Raw genomic sequence first — 14,942 nt, forward strand, 5'->3', positions numbered from 1 at the left:
ACCAAGTCAATAAGATTATGTCCGGGGAACTCCTTGACATTTAAGTGAGACGGGACTGTCTAATAGGTTCTTGATGGGCTTTTTTTTAACCTTAAAGGAACGCGGAAATTAAAAACGCAGTTAGGTGTTAAACAGAGCGGCAGCGTGGAAGCTCCAGTGTTCAATAGCAGCAGACTGATGCTGCATTGCGCTCCTTATCAGGCAGGTCGGTCCGCCTATAGAGAGACAACATCCTCACATCCTTAGTGGCATATTGGAAAAGGCAAGAGAGCATGTCTGAGAGCATGTAAATAAATAGTGAATAATTAATAAGTGCAAATATGCTGCAGTAGATCCCAGCAGTGGATTGACACCTTAGTTCACTATTAGAATATCGTATCGTATGAACCTCCCACTGATGGTGTCCCATTAGGAAACTGCCTGATTCAGAAAAGAATGAATGAAGCCTCGTCACACGTGCCCCGCGCCAAAATAGCTGCACCAGCAGAAATACAACTGAGCTGCGGGCAGCTTCTAGTAAAGCCGGATCACTCGCTTTGCTTTCTTGTCCCCTGCTTGAATATCTGAATAAAGATATTTTCCCACCAGGAGCTGCCAGCAGCCGGGACACCGAGCCATTTATTCCTCCTATATGACGGAGGGGGGGGGGGGGGGAGGAGGTCTGTCCCCCCTGTAACCGACATACACACAAGGCGACCCAACACCGCCTCTGCTGCCTCTCCCGTTACAGCTCAGCGATCGAGTTACGCGGCCGGGGAAAATGTTGCGGTAGTGAGGAGAGAGAGAGAGAGAGAGAGAGACTGCAGCATCGCTGGAGACCGGCAACAGCAGCAGTCCCAGGCAGTGCAGGTGAGAGGGGAAAAAAAAGCCGGAGGAGGAGGCGCATGTGGAGAGAGAGAGGGAGAGAGAGCGAGAGAGAGAGAATGCGGGACTCTTGGAAAAAGACGCATCTTCACTCGGTCCATCACAGACATCCCGGGCACAAGCGGCACAGGATTACGCTTCAATGATGCCGATGTCGGGATCTCCCTCTTAGCATCACGACATACACTCATATCATGTTTTATGAGGATAATAAATAACAGAAGAAGCAACTCGCTTTGGCAAGCACACCTCAGAACTTGCGTGAAGGAATCCGGCGGCTTTTGCACGTTGCTCCACTGCGGGAGATAAAAAAAGAGAAAAACGCAGCTGGATTTTTAAGGTAAGAATCCAGTAGCAGCGTCCCAAAGACTTCTTCTCAACTGATTTTTTTTTCTTTTTTTAGATTTCTCAATGGGAATGTTTTTTTTCTTGGCGCATCCCGCGAGTCGATCAGTGTTTCCCCCCTTTTGTGTAGAGGTGCTGCATTGCAGTTTCGAACTGTGAAAAGCTGCTGTCCCAAATGTGACTGGAATAAAAAGACATTACAAATGGCATTATGAACTGATACGTGTCCTCCTGTGACAACGGGATACTCCGATACATGAAGGAAAGGAGGAGTGAGGAAGAGTGAAGCGGATTAATCAAAGGCAATTAGTTTCTTTTCCTTTTTTTCCCCTTTTTTTCATTGTTCGCAGCAGGATGGGGTTTTTTCTTTATGGCACGAACAGCCCAGAGAGACAAGTGTAGAAGTTGGGGTGGGGGAAAAAAAAAACATTGCTAAGTAAAAAGAAGCCTAAAAGCCTGGCTGGAGTGAACTAAGTGAGATTTTTTTTTTCCACCCCGGACCAGAGCCGTCAGTCCGTAGAGAGCGACAGGGAGGTAAGAAAGGATAAATCAAACACCCACGCTGTGAGGTACACAAGGCCAGTAAACACCAATAAAGCAGAGGCTGCTCGGAGGCAGTCAGAGCAGGCAGGAGAGAGCAGAGGAGGACGGAGCCATGCAGAGGCTTGGTGCAGTGCACTCCTCCGCGGCGCAGGCTCTCAGCCTCGTGGTCTTAGTGCTGCAGCTGCTGACTCAGCTACCGGGTGCACACTCAGCTCTCCGGTACCGGGTAGCGGAGGAGGGCCCACCTGACGTCAAAATCGGCAACGTGGCTGCGGATTTGGGGCTCACGGCAGGTACGGGAAGCGGAGATGTTACCTTTGCCCTGGAGAGCGGCTCCGAGTTCTTTAAGATTGATAATGTGACAGGTGAGCTGTCAACAGGACCAAGACGCATTGACCGAGAGAAGCTCCCCCAGTGCCAGATGATATTTGATGAAAATGAGTGTTTCTTGGACTTTGAGGTGTCAGTGATTGGGCCATTGCAGAGCTGGGTAGACTTATTTGAAGGTCGTGTGGTCATAACAGACATCAATGACAACACTCCTGCTTTCCCCTCACCTGTCCTCCAGCTCTCAGTGGAGGAAAATCGTCCAATCGGTACTCTTTACCTGCTGCCCACCGCAACTGACAGGGATTTTGGGCGAAATGGCATTGACCGCTATGAGCTAATCCAAGATGGTGGATCTGGGTCAAGTTCTACTAGACGCTCAACAGGAGGAAACCCTATTGCTAGAGTTGATGGACTTGGGGACCGAAGAGGTAGAAGTGGAGATAATGGAGGAGTAGTAGGAGGAGCCAGGAGCAGCGTTTTTGAACTGCAAGTGGCAGATATTCCAGATGGAGAAAAACAACCTCAACTCATTGTGAAAGGTGCTTTGGATCGTGAGCAAAAAGACTCATATGAGCTGATCCTACGGGTTCGAGATGGAGGGAACCCAGCACGTTCCTCCCAAGCCCTGCTGCGTGTTTCCATCACTGATGTTAATGACAACAGCCCGCAGTTTGAAAGATCGACTTATGAGGCAGAAATGGCGGAAAATGCTCCTCCAGGAACACCGGTCCTCCAAGTCAGAGCTTCAGACCGTGACATTGGAGTCAACGGGCAGGTAGAGTATGTCTTTGGAGCTGCCACTGAGTCAGTCCGACGACTCCTGCGGCTGGATGAGGCGACAGGATGGTTGAGTGTTCTTCACAGGATCGACAGGGAAGAGGTGGCCCAACTGAGGTTCACAGTTATGGCTCGAGACAGAGGTCAGCCACCACGCACCGACCGAACCACGGTAGTGTTGGCTGTCAGGGATGAAAATGACAACGTCCCAGTGGTGGAAATCCGTAAGATCGGACGAATCCCCGTTCGAGATGGAGCGGCGTTAGTACCAGAAAATGTTCTGGTGGACACCCCAGTAGCTCTGGTGCAGGTGTCCGACAGAGACCAGGGGGAGAACGGGGCTGTGACCTGCACGGTCGTAGGAGATGTTCCATTCACGCTGAAGCCAGCTGGTGAAACAGCACTCCCACCTTTACCTGCAGATGAAGCCTTTGACAGGTAAGGCAGGGACGCCTTCACAGTGAGTCACACCCACAATAGAGAAGGAGTCGGGAGCTAATTAATCTGATAGTTTTCGATCAACTCTGATTCGTGGACTCCGAACACATACACTACTTAAAAGCGCATTTTGGATTTGACTGATGTATCACTTTACTTGAGTTGTCACAAAAATGGTATATAAAACAAGAACTGACGAAAGGATGAAGAAAAGAACATAAAAAGCAGAAGAAAAGTTTTGTTATTGATCATGCATTTGCAGCACCTGGTTCAAACTTATCAGGGACAAACTGGTGAAACTGGTCGTGATCATCATCATGATCATCTTGAAAAGAATATCCAGAATAATTAAACAATGGTCCATTTACATTATCACCAGCTATGTGTTCCCAAGCAACTTAATTGTACAACAGAAACACCGCTCTGTTATACATTGATTTAAAGACAGTCCCAGACGAGGTAATTAAATATAAAAACTTGACATATCTCTAATGTTCATTGATTCAAACTGTGATTTTATACACTATGTTTTCTAATGTCATGAACTACATGAAACATCCAACTGCAATACAGTATAGCTCACCCACACTGCTGCCCCAGGAAGAGTTTGCACAATTTATATGTTCCACAGAGAATTCAGAGAAGAGTGGCTCAAGTGTTGTTTCATGCAGATTTAATTTTAACTTAGTTCAAGTGGTGCAACTCATTCACTCAGGCTCCAGAGTAGTTAAACTTTGAGAATAAATATTCATTAAAGTCAAGGGTTTTATGACTTATTTAGGAATATTATCACAACTGTGCAGACAGGAAATGTTAATGCTCTCAAGCCAATTATTCAGGATGTTTTCCAAATCTAATGAACTGAGAAGTGCGAGGGACAACCTATAGAGAAGGCAATCTCAGAACATTACTCCGCAGCTGCAATACAGCGTATTGTCATTTGTTTAACTATTAGTGACAGTACCCACTGCATTTAATTGACATGTCATCAATAACAATTGTGGCATTTATTGTTTGATCATTTCACAGAAACAAGAAAAAGTACTTCTTGCATACCTCTGCCTTGCTGGACTACGAGATCACCAAAGAGTACAGTGTCACCATCGTGGCGGTAGATTCTGGAAGCCCCAGTCTGTCCAGCAACAGTTCGCTGATGGTGCGAGTGGTAGATATCAATGACCACGCCCCAACCTTTGCCCAGAGCGTAGTAGAAGTCCACTTTGCCGAGAACAATTCACCTGGTGAAAGAGTGGTCACTGTGGTAGCCACAGACGCTGATAGTGGCAAGAACGCAGAGATTGCGTATTCCTTGGACCCTGCTGTTAACGGGCCATTTTACATAGATGCAGATAACGGTGATATCCGTGCCACTGGTGTGCTGGACCGTGAGCAGCAAGAGAGGTATGAACTCCGGGTTATTGCCAAGGACAAAGGCACTCCCTCTCTACAAGGCTCTGCAACAGTTGTCATCCAGGTGACTGACCGTAACGACAACGCACCAAAGTTTGTCCAGGAAGTCTTTACTTTCTACGTGAAAGAGAACCTGCTTTCAAACAGCCCCGTTGGTATGGTCACTGTGACAGATGCTGACGAAGGTGAGAATGCAGAACTCAGTCTGTTTGTGGAGACGGACGGAGCTGATGACAGGAAGACAGGAGAGAAGACAGAGGGAGAAGATGGAGAGAAAGAGAGAGAGGAGGTCTTCTCAATTGAGAACAACACAGGAACTATCTTCTCATCCTTGTCATTTGACCGTGAGAAGCTCTCCACCTACACCTTTCGTGTGCGAGCTGTCGATGGAGGGGAGCCACGCAGAACTGCCACTGCCACTGTCTCACTCTTTGTGACAGATGAAAATGATAACGCCCCCTCCATCACCTCTCCGACCAATGAGTCCTACACCCTCCTGCCACCTGCCAGCAATGCCCGCACCATAGTCAGGACAGTAACAGCCATAGACTCAGACACTGGTCCGAATGCTGACCTTCGCTACGCTCTGGTGGGAGGGAATCCCTTCAGACTCTTCGAGATTGGCCACACCAATGGAGTGATCACACTGGCAGAACCCCTGGAGAGGCGCCACAGAGGTCTGCATCGCCTTGTGGTCAGAGTCAATGACAGTGGGATCCCCTCCCTGTGTGCTACTGCTTTGGTTCATGTCTTCATCAACGAGAGTTTGGTCAATGCCACCCTAGTGGATGCTCAGGTAATCCTTATGTGTAAAAGTTTTTTGTTTTTTTTAGATGACCACAGCACCAGCAAGAAAAGTATAGTAGAATGTCGAACTTGAATGAAGGCAGTCTAAAGTTGAAGAGGTAATGATCTGCGTATTGTGATGTGTGCAGACCACTATTGTTCCACAGAGTTGGTAATGAGACCAATAATGATAGTGATGATACCGTCCTTTGATCCATTCAAATCATGGCCACAGTGACAAGACATTACAAAAGAGGAGGGTGGTAATTACAACTGATTGTAGCTATTTAAACTAAACTGGTAAGAAGATTATTTTTCTTGATAGAATGAGATAAATGGATAATTTCTCCAGTCTGGTGTTGCAATTTTCTGCCCATTTCTGAGGAAACAATTGTGTCTATATTTGTCCCAAAAAAGAGAACCCCGTTTATCTTTTGAAGGCTACTGGCAATGCCAGCGTCTTTGTTGTTTAGATCCTACTGGAGTGTGTTCTTTGTCCAGCATGCATTCTTATAATGACTGCGTGGTTAAAATAGCTGTTATCACTGAAGTGGTTCTTCTCTTATGCTACAATGAACTCAGAGCTGACAGAATTAGGTGTGTGTGTGTGTGTGTGTGTGTGTGTGTGTGTGTGTGTGTGTGTGTGTATGAGGGAGAGAGAGAGAGGGAAAGAGTGAGAGATCATTAGGGGGGAGTTTTCGATAGTAGAGGCACAGAGCTAGAGAGAGAGACGGGCCTGTCCCAGTTTAGTGTTGTATTACGGAGCAGGTTGAAGTACGCTCATTTGAATAGAAGTTGTACTTTAGTAGGGTCTCTTGTAGACCTGAATATTGATGAGTTTTAGGCTTTTTTGTCACACTTGTAGTTCGCAAAGAACAAAGTAATGAAGAACTCTTAAGTAAGTTTTTACTTGAGTGGGAAAAAGTATAGAAATACACAGCTCTCATTTGTTTGACCTTCTGTGAACGCAGACTGTACTTTGACATCAGAATTAGCCTGAAACATCCACACTGAAGTTCAGATGTAATTGATTTGACTCTAAGACATTACTGGGATACCAGAAATAACTCCAACAGCGTGAGTTCAAATTAAGCTTGGCGCAAACCTTTTCTTCTTCTCAGCCCTCTTTGTATTAATCAAATGAACATCCCATTATGCTTTAAAACATTTTCAGTCCATCTCTAAAGGCTTACAATAATAATTACTAAAACTCCCACTCAAGTGAGGACAAAGTAAATTGTATTGACTAATAATTAAATCGTCTCGGTGGCATTGTGGTTACTGTGTTTGCACTGAGAAGTACTGTGTTTGTACTGTGGTTTAAACCCCCTCTCGATGCTAGTTTGGACCACATTCATGTATTTTCTCGAGGGAAAAGGTCTTCAGCTGTCAGGTCTGTGCATGCAACATGACGTGAACGTTACATTTCAGAGGAAAGCAGAAAAGAGCACAATTTAAAAAAAAAAAAAGACTGTGCCATTGTGTTGACACCCACCCTCCACCCCCAAAAAATACTAGGCGGACGTCAAATAACTTACAGGGGCTCTTGTGTCAAAAAACTCAAGAAAAGGTGTTTTATGGCGCTCTATGTAACCTGCGTGGAAAAAAAAGCAACCAAAGATTGTGATCTTGACAACACATCTTTCAGTGCAGGTGCACCTTTTTTTTTTTTCTTTCTTTTCTGCGGTGCCTGTCCCTTGGGAACTGCACACGTTTTATATTTGTGGTATTTCCAAGAGTGTTTCAACTTGTGTCAACACACACACACACACACATATACACAGACGCACACACACACAAACACACAAAGACAAAATAGAGTTTCCCGGTGGAAGGTTTATGATTTCTAAAGACAATATTATAATTGGAAGTTAATTCCTCATTTCTACTGGCTATTCTAAAGATGCTAGTAGCATGGCAACCACAATATGTGCCCTTCTAAGCCAGAGTCTTGTGTTTTCCTTGAGGATAATAACTTGGTGTCAGACGAATTGTGTGCTTCATGATGTTTTTGTTTTTTTTAAACCAACAAGAAAGGTGTCACTTTTAGCATTAGCCTGTGCGTCTCATGAATATAATGCTCTCACTTAAGAGTAGAATGAAAAGTACAAATTGAACAACCAGGGGGGCGAGGATTAGAATGGAACACTTGGTAAGCGGTGGAACAATGGTGTTGACAGGTGGAATTAACTGCAATGCGCCTAAATGACTGGGGCTATTGAATCTAACAATGGGGTGTAATGTGTCCAAGCTGGTATAAAAGCCGTCTTTGATTACAATATGCATAGTTTAGTTTGATTGCAGGGAGGAACTTGGCGGAGTAATTGAATAGAAGTCAGTGAAGAGAGAATACCTCCATCTCATAATGAAGTCAAACTGAGTGGTGGATAGATGCCAGATGTAATTAGGGAAGGAAAACGTCTGCTTCTTCTGCAACACCGCGATAGAAAATTGCTCTCCTATCCAGCAGTACTCGGTGAACCCATGTCGGATAATTAGCTACAATATGATGCTACGGAGTTTTCAGCAAGAGGAAGAAGGAATGTAGTTGTTAGATTTTCAACATTGTTGTCGTGGGAAACTTTTTTTGTGCTTTGTACATCAGATATGCTGCACACTGTTCTTTGAAACGGAGTAGCGCTTTTTGTGATAATGTTTTACTCTTCTCAGACTTTGTATTTCACCAAGAATCCATTTATCTTGGAAGTTTTTTGAATATCTATACAGTCGGCTTTATATAATGAATTACCTAAAGAGTTCATGTTTTAGCTGGTATCTGGGAGCAGCATTAGCTGCGCTAGCAAAGGCCAAGAAAGAACTTGAAGGCAGATCCTATAAATTGATGATTTTATAGTTATATACTAACTAATCTACTACTTTTTAACAGATTAAAGTATATAAGGGAAATGTACTAAATTTTCATTTGACCGACTCAACTTTAAAGCTCCTTGGTCTAACTTTTATACGGCCACAGACGCCATTCATGCTTTAAAACCCTCAAGTACTTTAATCCTTCTATGCTCAATGTGCTAGGAACATTTAGCCCTGGAGACTGTCACCTCCTAAGTGAAGGGTTTGACTTTGGCGTGTCATGTGGTAAGTTTAAGTGAAGCAATGGGGATCAGATCGCCCTCACAACTCCAAAAACTAGCACTGCAAACTTTGGCGGAAAAAAAAACTGTTGTGTGAAATATTGTGATATACAGTAATGATCAAATATTATAATGAGTATCAAGAAAAACATGTACGGTACTGTTCAGAGTAAGAATAATTGCTCTTTTTTGGGGTCTTATACCTGAACAGGCTGGCAGTGTTCAAGATCTCTCTATTTTCTCTGTTAGAGCATGTTAGATTCTTGTGGTCAGCTACTCACTCTCTAACTTGAACTACAAAGATCTCTGCTAAAGCCCTCTATTCTCGCTGCTCACATTCCGCTTCAACAGAATGTGAGGTTCAGCCGCAGTTCGTGTCAATGGCTCTGGAGATAGCTCCTCTGGCATTGAGGCATCAATTTAAAGTGCAAGAGGTTCTCTGAATTTGATACCAGGCTTGTGTAAAAGTCTTGTTTGAATGCAGCCTCCAACATTTTCTAAGACCGGTGTGGCTCATATAATATTTCTTTTTCTTTTTTATTGATAATATAGCTGACATACTGCCCCATTAAATTGTGGGTCAGATCCAAATCAGTGGCTGGATTTCAGAAATTGTTCTCAGTTGCTGTAACTTTTATATGAGCCGTGTTTGAGTGACACGCTTGTGCCCTTGTTGTTTATTTCATTATTACCTAATAACCAAACTGCATCTCTCTATTCTTACGCAGTACTGTTAATATATGGAGCTACATCTAAGATCAGGCACATCCTTAGCTTGAATCAATAGTGTGGTCACGGGAGAACTTGTCTTGGTCACAGCATCTGCATCTGTAGTGACAGGCAGATAACAGAGTCCTTGGAGAGCGGAGGAGATAGATGGTTGTGTTAAGCTCAGCCGGAACAAAGCTCATGCAGCAGAATGGAAGATTCCACTGGGAGTTTGGAATACATCAGAGTGATGCACTTGAAAGTAGCTGTAGAGGTGGCTGCTGCCCTTATCCTCCTGAAAGCTGAAATGTTCCATGCTCATATAAACAAACTTCATACCGGCCTGAGTTTGGATGAGCTTCCCCTCAGATGTTGCCTTCACACACGCATGGAGTTGACTCCTAACTTTATACCATACATTCTCTATTTAAGGGCATACACTCTCAAACACAAGACACGTGGCTTGTGCACAGCGCTACATGTTTGTACGTATGGCAGTGCACCGCTATAGTCTCAGTCCTTTTCACAAACAATACAGCAGCAGTGCAGGGGTGCACTTTGCCAGAGAGATGCCCAGCAGAATGGAAATGGAAAGGAATACTGCAGGCAAAAGAAGAACAATAGGGATGAGGGGAGAGCGGAGCCTGGCGGAGATGCCCTCTGCAGTGGAAAGAGAATAATGGAGTAGAACCAACACAACTCACTAAAAACAATGAAACTTAACCCTTCTTTGCTAGGGGGGGTAACAGGAAGTTGGAGTGAATAATGTTGCTGTATATAAGTAAGCCTAATAGGCCTAGCACAGTATAATAAGAAAGTTAGGCAGTGCGGTTGTGTGAGTGGCATCCGCTGCAGAGTTATCAATACTGCAGGCTGTAGTCATTTTATTTGGTTACCGCAAACCATGGGGTACCCTCTCACCCTCATCCTCGGTTTTTCTCCGACTCCTTCCTGCAAGCCTTATTACCTGCCATCCAGAACTTAGCTGGGATTACTTGAGTATATAATTTCCAGCCTTGACAGGGCAAAGAAATTGTCATATGAGCTCAGAGACGAGGTGTCAGGGCAACATAATGAGTTGTCTAACTAACAGATAGCTTACACTCTGCATAGAGTCGCACAAGTGCATGCATACATATTAGTGTGGGTTTGCACCTGTGTGTTTCTGCTTTACATGTTGTCTCTGCATAATGATTTCCCAACATTGATTGATTCCTATTGATTCGTTTTATTTAGATTCATGACCAGACGTCCAGAACTCTCAAGCTTTGTTGTCTCCCATCAAGCCAAGCTCCATAACAAGTAGTGGCTCTGTTGTGCTTCAGCATAACCTCACTTTCTTGTGATGATCTTTTTAGGAGTGTACTAACGCTGTATGTGTGTGTGTGTGTGTGTGTGTGTGTGTGTGTGTGTGTGTGTGTGTGTGTGTGTGTGTGTGTCTGTAGGTGATTTAAGACACTTTCAGGGACCCAAAAAAAACACTTGAGGGTGGTAAATTGGGTAGAAAACGATCAGTTAGGACAAAAACTGTCCCCATTTGGGAAAATACTGATTTTAAGGTCCGTAGCTAAAGTGAAACGTGTGTTTTGCGTCAGAAGTACTCACTAATAGCTGTCTTGACAAAGACAAAGACTGTTTCTCACTGCTGCATCACTTCTTTCTCAGTTTGACACTCGTTCATAGCACCAATCATGACCAGCTGGCGCATTCAGTTGAACCGACTAAGTTGCTGTCGTCTGCGCTCGATCTCTGGAGTGCCGAACCACTGGGGGACAGTTTTCTGTTTTTTAGCTCAAGTCAAAGTGTATGTGGAATACTGAGCATACAGCTGAATAAAGAGGACATGGATTATACAAGACAATATAGTTTTGCTGTTGTTAACGGTTGGTAAGCATGGCGGCATTGACGTCAAGCTAAATGTACATGGCTGGATCTTCCTGCATTTTGGAGTCAAAAAGAAGCAATTTAACAAAGACCTATTGGTGAATATATGAAAAGAAATATACACTATTTGAACTTAAGTATCTCTGTAAGGTTAAGAGTAAGGTTAGCCCAGATGTGGTTTGGGAAATGTTACGCTCTGTAAATACCTCAAAAGTAATGAATCAAATGTCACAACAGAACATCATCCTCAGGCCGCTCAACACACGTACAATTACTTTTATTTACCGTCTATTAACTCTTTCTTTCACTTTTCAGCTTCTTGCCATCTACATATTCCTTTTCTTCTTACAAACAGCTTTACTCAGCACAGCCCAAAGAAATTCCCGTAAAGTGCAGATGATGCACACAAGTAGAGAATTCAAGATACAACTTGAAATACTGCAACTGTGAAGCAAGAGCAATTATATATTTAGTGACACACTATGTGTCAGGGAATAATGGAAAAGCTGTCCCACTAAAACACAGTGATGGGTTTAATTAAGTTGAAGATGCTGTTTCATGTCTCTCTGATGTCTCACACCCACTGTGTCAACCTTTATAGTTGCTGTTTAAGACGTTTTTCACATTGATGGTTTCAACTTTGTGTTTTAAACTTGCATCTTCTTTTTCCTCTCTCTTTCTCTTCTTCTCTTCCTTCACCCCAGGTGGCCCGAAGCCTGATGGCTCCACTGTCTCTGGACATCGCAGGGGATCCAGACAGTGAGCGTGCATTAGGGAAGCAGCGCCTCAGTGTAGCTATCGGTGTCCTAGCAGGAGCTGCAGCGGTCATCCTGGTCATTCTCCTTGTCGTCACGGCTCGGCAGTGCGGAGCTCAAGGCAAGAATGGTTATGAGGCTGGGAAGAAGGAGCCGGAGGAAGATTTCTTCAGCCCTCCAGGGGCTCAACCACAAGCTGGCCGTGGCGGCGGATCAGACCGTGGGCGCAAGCCTCGACGGGACAAACGCAATGGAGGTGGCAGCAGTGCAGCAGCTGGAGGAGGAAAGTCAGACAGATCACTTTACAGTGGTATTGTCACAGTAAATGGGCTTCGTCGCCACGCCAATGATGATGAGGAGGAGGATATAAGCAGTGCTAGCGAGCGCCTGGCAGCTCGCTACTGTGCTGTGGACGGTGACCCTGGCAGCCCACGGATGGGTGGCGGCAGGAGGCATCAGTCAAGCCCAGATCTTGCCAGGCACTATAAATCCAGTTCACCTCTCCCTGCCGTCAATCTTCAGCCCCACTCTCCTCCAGCTGAGGGGAAGAAGCACCAGGCAGTCCAGGAGCTGCCTCCCTCCAATACCTTCGTGGGCAGTGGAGGTTGTGTGGGGAGTACCGGCTCCAGCAGCAGCAGTAGTGGGGGCAGTGGCAATGCTGATGCCATGTCTCTGGGATCTGACCAATGCTCAGAGTATGGCTGCCAGACCGGGAACAAGTACAGCAAACAGGTAGGAGCTCTGGGAAGAAACTGGCTTCACAACTTGAAAAGGGCCTACGATTTTTTTCTCCAAATTTTTTCCTGACACTATTCCTGAAAGTCACTCATTGAGTCAGTTCTCCCTGACTCCCTGTCTTGCTCTTTGTCCGCGCTCTGCCTCCTGATCTCTGCCTTCTCCTCCCCGGCTTCATGTCTTCTTATTCACACATCTGCTGACAACATACTGTACCGTACTCCCCGCAGCGAACATCTAAACACCATTTTATCTCCACAAAATAGATGTCAGTGTGTGCGCTGGCATGCACGCACACCCGTATGCCTTTGTCAGCATCCTAAGCCTGTGAGCACTGTGACGGTACCCTGCTGCCAGTGTGTGTGTATGTGTGTGTGTGTGTGTGTGTGTGCGCGCTCCATGTCAGGCATCAGGCTTCTTTTTAGTCCAATCTATTGCAAGGGACATAATTCGCCCCCAACTGTAACTTTACAATATATGAATTTATGATTTGCTATTAAGATGTATGCACGGGTGAAGAATACCCCCCTGAGGGGTTCAGTTACATGAAGGGCACAGAGGGAGTGGGTGAATATAGCTGTTCTTTTCCACCAGAGTAATTGGTCAGTTTGTCTTTCAATTTCTTTTTTCCAGCTGTTATTTTTTCCTCAATTTGTATGTTTTAACCGTCAGCAAGATCAGTTGCGTAGATAAAAGCCACAGTGACTTTTATGTTTGCTCAGGAAGCTTCGTTTAAAAGCTGAAGTCCTGCTGACAAATAAATACTGCATGGAGACGGTCAGTCACCCATCTTTTCACACACACACCAACACACACACACACACACACACACACTGGCACCATCTATCATCGCAGACACACTGACACAGCAGGGTCTAGCTAGTCCATGGGGAGTGCTGCTAAGACTGATGTTTGAGTGACAGCTAACCCTTCTTAAAGGGGCGGTGTCTCATTTCCTTGATGGACAGTTCTACTTTTATCCTCCCCGTGGCGAAAAAGTGCTGATGTGGTCATTAAAAGGGAACGAGAGGAGCTTCTTAGGCTAATCAATTCATACATGGGCTCACTGATCCTGCTCAACGCACACATGCATGAACACGCACGCATACGCACACACACTCCTGAGGTTAATCCATTACGGAGTCAATCCTCTTAATCTGTCGTTCCCAGGGAAAGAAAATGCTTACTGGGAGAGTTTGGTCTTCGTGCTTACGTGCTCTCAAAACATGCCAGCACACATATGGAGACGCACAGACACACAAACTGACAGCACAATGAATTATTGATCGCGTGGGGTAATTAACTCTTCTGCTGCAGTGGATTGTACCCCCCCCCCCCCACACACATCAAACCGGCCCCAAAATATTACATACCTAATAGTTTTATACACAGCTCTATATGTGTGTGGGTGTACGTCTAAGACTTTGGGTGCTCGTGTGTGACGGTGTTCGTGTACGTGTCGGAATTTGTTAACACAAACAGTGACATGAGCAGGTTTGTGTTGGTGGGTGTCTGTCATTGTGCTTCAGGGACTACTTAATCCATTGAGGCATATGCATTTCATATGTGAATGCAAGTGAGAGATAGACTCAGGGAGTAAAAGGTGGTGAGTATGTGCCAAACGCAGGAACTGGGGCGCTGACAGAATTTGGAGTAGCAGTAGATCAGGAGTGGGAGAGAATTGTAGGAGGTTTGGAGGGAGGAAGATGGAGTAAACGAGATGGGGGTAGGAACTTTGAATTTCAAAGCTCCTTTACTGGGTCAGTGAAAACTCTCAAAACTGTTCATCTGAAGTCAGCACACCATCAGACCAACAAGGGAGCTCCAAAATGGGAAAAAACATATTGAAAAAAGGCGAGTAATAAGAATTGAGTGTCGTGTATGAGAGGCGATATTGCGCCAGAGAAGATGGTAAAGCAGCTCAGTCAGTCTCCCACTTGTGAAATGATGTCTTCCATCCATCTGATCGACTCTCCAGAACATAATGTCTCCCTCGAAATTCAGCGCATCCGCTCGGACTGGAGGATGAACTGATTAGGATGTGTTAATGAAAGGTCAAGGTTAATCTCACCGTTCGTTGCCGTAAGTCAAGAATTAATTTGCTGATTATGACAAAAATGTCACAAAATAGGATCAAACGATAAAGTGATAAAAATGTAATGTCCAAGGTCAACTTCACTGTGACATCATAATGTTCTGCAATAGCCATTTTTTCTCGCCATTATTCAAAGAAGGCCTAATACAACATCCTCACTTTATGGACTGACTTTGACTA

The 14,942-nt window shown here is 44.9% G+C and overlaps 1 protein-coding gene across 2 annotated transcripts in view; it reads left to right on the top strand.

The window, feature by feature from the left end:
- pcdh7a (protocadherin 7a) overlaps window positions 1-14,942 on the top strand; it is a 191,178-nt gene that overhangs the window by 142,999 nt on the left and 33,237 nt on the right. The window contains exons 3-6 of one of the 2 annotated variants that reach the window (XM_086211401.1): window positions 731-1,204; window positions 1,268-3,297; window positions 4,327-5,503; window positions 11,882-12,664. In XM_086211401.1, the coding sequence (XP_086067527.1) occupies window positions 1,865-3,297; window positions 4,327-5,503; window positions 11,882-12,664 (3,393 nt within the window). In that variant the 5' untranslated portion in view covers window positions 731-1,204; window positions 1,268-1,864. Of the gene's footprint in view, window positions 1-730; window positions 3,298-4,326; window positions 5,504-11,881; window positions 12,665-14,942 lie in introns of both variants that reach the window. The other variant, XM_086211400.1, reaches the window with a different exon arrangement.

Source organism: Aulostomus chinensis, chromosome 8 (genome assembly GCF_037954235.1).
Source record: "Aulostomus chinensis isolate RoL2024-O1b breed Wild chromosome 8, RoL_Achi_v1.0, whole genome shotgun sequence".
In the NCBI taxonomy this organism is placed as follows: domain Eukaryota; kingdom Metazoa; phylum Chordata; class Actinopteri; order Syngnathiformes; family Aulostomidae; genus Aulostomus; species Aulostomus chinensis.